The following is a 5781-nucleotide window of genomic DNA, read 5'->3' as shown; positions in this document are numbered from 1 at the left end:
TGAATGCACACAAACGCGCACACACACACGCACGCACGCACCCATTCAGGACAGGAACCCCATTTGGTGTTTTAAGCATTGTGTTCTACTTTAGCTATTGAAAAATAGCAGATCTACAAGTTTGCAGCGCGGCAACGAATGCCGCACTACAAACTTGTAGATCTGCTATTTTTGAAAAATTGTGAAAATGTGGCGCAAATCCTTGAATATATATTTTTTTAGAGCGAACGTTTTTAACTCAAATCTTTGCTTCTGGGGGGTCCCTGGAACAACATATTTTCAGATGGCGGTCGGCGGCCAATTACATTTTTGGGGGTCCTTGACATGAATATGTTTGAGAAAGACTGACATAGAAACATGGGTTTTTCAGAAAAACTTGAATTCAAGAGTAATTGATTGGGGAAAAGAAGTGATTGTGGGGGTGAACTATCCCTTTAATCAACTTTGCCGAGAACGACTGGCCCAGATGGCTTTATTAGGGGTCAAGCCCAAAGGGCGTAGACCCCTTTATTGTGTCCGTAAGAGTTCCACAATTTTAGCAGTTTTGGCAGTTCTGTGCTATCGTTCTTCACGAAATTCGGCAATATGGTAGAGGGCCGTGAGAATCCCTGATCTTTAGACCTCCCAATGAGTAAATTGTTATGATTTGCTCAATCAATTTTTCTGCCTTTTTTTGGCCACGTCAAAGAGTCTGTGTGTACCACATTTGTGATGATTTGTTTGGCTGAGGATGGAATGTGATGATAAAATGAGCACACCTCACTTCACACAAGTGTGATTTTCATGTACTACTTGTTTTAATTCCTGATGTTTATTTGTAACAGAGTAGGCTATATATCTACATCATGGTCTTTGTAACAGTAGCTATATCGACATCATGGTCTTTGTAACAGTAGCTATATCTACATCATGGTCTTTGTAACAGTAGCTATATCTACATCATGGTCTTTGTAACAGTAGCTATATCTACATCATGGTCTTTGTAACAGTAGCTATATCTACATCATGGTCTTTGTAACAGTAGCTATATCTACACCATGGTCTTTGTAACAGTAGCTATATCTACATCATGGTCTTTGTAACAGTAGATATAACTACATCATGGTCTTTGTAACAGTAGCTATATCTACATCATGGTCTTTGTAACAGTAGCTATATCTACATCATGATCTTTGTAACAGTAGCTATATCTACATCATGGTCTTTGTAACAGTAGCTATATCTACATCATGATCTTTGTAACAGTAGCTATATCTACATCATGGTCTTTGTAACAGTAGCTATAACTACATCATGGTCTTTGTAACAGTAGCTATAACTACATCATGGTCTTTGTAACAGTAGCTATAACTACATCATGGTCTTTGTAACAGTAGCTATATCTACATCATGGTCTTTGTAACAGTAGCTATAACTACATCATGGTCTTTGTAACAGTAGCTATAACTACATCATGGTCTTTGGTACTATTACTTATGTACAAAATGTCTTCCACCACTGCTGACCTCTGACCTCTCCATGCAGACACCAGGTTGAACGGGGAGGCGGCCAAGGCGGCGCTGGCCAATGAGGACTGCCCTCACATCGACCAGGCGCTGTCTCCGGAGGACGGCCTGATCTTCAGCCCTACCCCTGAGCGCGCCGCCGGCCCCGCCCCCACAGATCACCCTCCTTCCTGTTTCCTGTTGTCCCTGGGGGCGGGGCGGCCCGTACACACTGCTGCCAGGCTGAAGAAGGGTAGGCGCATGTCACACCTACACACACCTACACACACCTACACACACACACGGACGCACAGTCACGGACACACCCACTACACACACACTACACACAGACGCACGGACATGGACACACACACACACACACAGGCACAGATACATGCACACGCGCACGGACACACACTCACACACACACACACACACTACACACACACTACAAAAACACTACACACGGATACACGGACGCACACACACACACACACGCACGCGCAGACGCACACACTCCACACACATGCACATGCACAGTTGCACACACTCGCCCTGTGTCTATCCTTTTTTACCCTGATCTCTCCTTCTTACTACTACTTCCCACCCCCCCCCCCCCCCCCACCACAGTTTTTATTCCATTTGGTTTGTTTACAGTCGTTGACTGACACGCAACCTTAACTTTCCCTTTTTTTCTGTTCTTTCTTTGTTGTCCTGTTTGTTATTCCCCGACACCCTGTCGTCTCTCTCTCTGTCTGTCTTTGTTTCTCCCTCCATCTCCCCTGGTTTCACCAAACCCCGCCTCCTCCTCCTATTGGTCGTTAAGGTTCTGGGGTGGAGCAACTAGGCCCCTCCCAGCAGGGCTATCCTCTGCTGCAGTTTGGCTGGGTTGGCCGGACTTGACGTCCGTTGAACCAATCAGACGATTCAAAATGTTCAGCAGGTTTTATGTCAATTCCCCCGATTAGATCTTCAAGACCGGTCCAAGCAGCCGACGGGAATGGATTAGAAAAAAAAACTAAAAAAAGATTTTGATCCATGATGTGACGCTTTCGTCTGCCGCCCATTTCTTGTTATACAAACAAGCTCGGGATCGTTCCTGTAAGAGCAAGTGAAATTAGTTTTTGTCAAACATTATGAACTTTTTGCTTGGATGTGAACAACACCTTTCAGCTCCTGAAATGAGTCTTGAACCGTATTCCTGTAGGGGTTCCGTGTCCAGCAGAAAGTGTTTTTATGAGCAGGGGAGGGCTTTGGATGATGATGGTGAGTGCTCGCATGGAGCGTTTATTCATAGCCACAACGTTGGAGTCTCTGTCTGTCTGTGTGTAATCCACACCGTTCGCCTCAGCAACTTCAAATTCGACACACGCGCTGCACACCACCGCAGGGAGTGCAGTGCCCGGTGTCGAGTCGGTCGGGCCCACGGTTGTCCAGAACCGCCCCAAAAAGGCCTCTGCCCGGGTTCTGGACAGGGCCCGGGCATGGTATAACGGGTACAACGGGTATCGCTTAGAACAAAATGGCAGAGGACAAAAAACGCAAACATGGATTCTCATGTGGTTGATTCAGGTGGTAATCACACAGCCAGGAGGATCAAATGTGTTTTTGATTGATTGATCGAATGATTGAATAAATGATTAGTAGTCAGAAATGTTTTTGAAAGAAACCAATGCATATACACATCCTTTAATGGATGGTGTCAGGGCATTCCATGGTGACATAGTAGTAGAATGAGAATTGTCCCCATGCTTATTCTTAAGTGGTACAGATCCTAAAGTGGTATACGCTCCCTCTTATCTAGGTTTGTGGCTGTGGGTGTCATTCACTTTCTTTTTAAGTCGTTACCATAGAGACTGTCTTTTCTTTAGCATAGATTAGAAACACATGACAGTCTTTACCAATAGCAACATGACAGACTGGCTCCGTCAGCGAAACAAAAACACTTCCTGTGGACACGGCCCCCTTTGATCTCCTACGCGGGGCAGGCTATATACTATAGCTCCTATCCCCTAGCTCCTAGCTCCTAGCCCACTGGCTTCTAGTAGGAAGCAAGTAGCTCCAGGGGGTTAACCCCCCCCCCCCCCCCATGCACACACACACACACACACACACACACACACACACACACACACACACACACACACACACACACACACACACACACACACAGCAAAACAGAAAGACGTAGGCCTACAGCATAGGTTGCAATGTAGCACCCGCTGGTCAATATGTCCCTACACTGTCCTTTATTCCTGTTCTGTTGCCAACCTGTTCAACAACGGTGAACCTACACCGTATACATCATTCCTACATGCAGCGTGCACAAACACACACACACACACACACACACACACACACACACACACACACACACACACACAGCCTACACCTTGTGAACAGATTGACCACTGTAGCATACTTGTATGTCCAAGCATGTCTGAGAGAGAGAGAGAGAGAGAGAGAGAGAGAGAGAGATTGTGTCTCTGTCATCCAGTTTGCGTGTTTTTTCGGTGTTGCTGCTGTTTGTTAGTTAGTTTGTTTGTCCTTTTTGTTAGCATGCTGCTTGCACTTGTCTCGCTGCATTATGCATGTTCTGGTTTTGCCAATGTGGCGATATTAGAGGACTGACAAACGCAATCTTGTCCTTTCCCTGCGTGCGAACGCTGCGCCTCTGCTTCTCAACGTGTATACTTGGATGGTTCATGCCTTAGCAACTAAATAGAACAAAATGCCCTCTGGGACATGCAGGTGCCATGCCCGTTCAAGCGTGGGGGCACGTGCTCAGGGCATTGCATTTTTTTCCAAAGGTTGCAGGGTCAAGATCGGTTCACAATATCAGGTGCAGTGTGCACATACAAAGCACCATCAGCTCCCAGTAGCCTACTTACAACAACACCTACCATCAGCTCCCAGTAGGCCTACTTACTGTATCACACTCCTTAGAGAGTTCCATGCCGCACTTCTACCTTGAGTGAGTGAGTGAGTGTGTGTGTGTGTGTGTGCGTGTGTGCGTGCGTGCGTGCGTGCGTGCGTGCGTTTGCTATTTTCTTTTTTCACGTAAAGGACCCCCACGGTCCTCCATTAAAATGATCAACAGGCTAATGCTAATGCTAACACTGAACAAGTAAAATAACACAAAACGGAGTCAAAGACGAAGAGATCAAGACTGGTGAACCACTGTCCATGTGTCTGTCCGTCCGTCTGTCCCTCAGCCTCCCGCCTTCTGTCCAGCAGCTACTTCTTGTCTGATACATATATTTCCTGTTGTCGTCCCAGAATTCCTCTCTTCCCTTCGGCTCCATCAACGTCACCTGTCCCAGCTAGCTGTGTCCTTTCACCTTTCTCCACTGTGTGAACGATCGTCTCTGTGCACTCTGCATTTTCGAGGTGGTCTTGTGAGCTGAGCGCTTTGTTGTGTTCTACTGTGTCTAATGTGTACGTGTCTAATGTGTGGTCTGTGTGAGGCGTGCATTATTGCCACTCCCATCTCAAAGCTGCTGAAAGACAGATTGACAGAGATGCTAAACCTCTCAAAGCTGCTACATTCCCCCAACCTCTCGATGGAAAGACAGATAGAGACACAGAGATGTTAATGTGGGAGCTGGGCAGAAGTCTTGTAACATGGTTCAGGGTTAGGGGTCAAAACAGAAGAAACTCCACACTCGCTATAGCGTTTTAAAGTATTTAAAAAATCTTCCTCAGACTTTTCGGACCTTGTTTGTGTTTCACACGTTCCGTCCCCTCTTCCTGTCTCGTCTTCAGGGTTCCTCGTCTATCCGTTCTTCCTCGCTCTGTCTCTCTCTCTCTCTCTCTCTCTCTCTCTCTCTCTCCAGTGCTGAGAATGAGTGTTGATTGGCTGATGTGCGCGCCGTCTGTATCCCCATATAGATGCCTGGACAGATGACAGTGTCCTAGTTAAATATATGCAGGCTGAAGTTCTCCGTGTCACCTGAAGGAGGCCCCGCCACTATACTATTTCTGGCCCTAAGGTTTGGCTGCTGGACTCTGGCAGATCTTCAGTGGCCTCTCGGAGATGGAGAGATGTCAATGTTTTGGCCACGAGAGACCCAGCTCAGGCCAAGCAGGAGTTTGATGGCTGTTGACTCGACTGCTTTTCACATAAGAAGGACTCCTCCGATAAGAAAGCACTGATGACAATCAACCGGTTTCCCACAAAGCACGATGAATGGACAGACCAGGTGCAGTCGTGAAGGAATGTGGCCGAATACAACCAGTGGTTATGTCGAGATGGACATTTCCCAGGCGCTGAATGAATGGCGTCTCACTGAGACTG

The 5781-nt window shown here is 46.7% G+C and overlaps 1 protein-coding gene across 1 annotated transcript in view; it reads left to right on the top strand.

Moving 5' to 3' along the window:
• The window catches only part of kcnc1a (potassium voltage-gated channel, Shaw-related subfamily, member 1a), a gene marked incomplete at both ends in the record, with an annotated part of 22170 nt that extends 17359 nt beyond the window's left edge, over nt 1-4811 (top strand). The window contains 3 exons of the mRNA XM_079496240.1: nt 1525-1737; nt 2311-2372; nt 4764-4811. Coding sequence (XP_079352366.1) covers nt 1525-1737; nt 2311-2372; nt 4764-4811 — 323 coding nt within the window. The remainder of the gene's footprint in view (nt 1-1524; nt 1738-2310; nt 2373-4763) is intronic.
• Between the last annotated feature and the right edge of the window lie 970 nt (nt 4812-5781).

Source organism: Electrona antarctica (genome assembly GCF_951216825.1).
Source record: "Electrona antarctica genome assembly, chromosome: 3".
Classification (NCBI taxonomy): Eukaryota; Metazoa; Chordata; class Actinopteri; order Myctophiformes; family Myctophidae; genus Electrona; species Electrona antarctica.
Note: the sequence above shows the minus strand (reverse complement) of the source record. Positions and strands in the feature narration are given on the sequence as shown.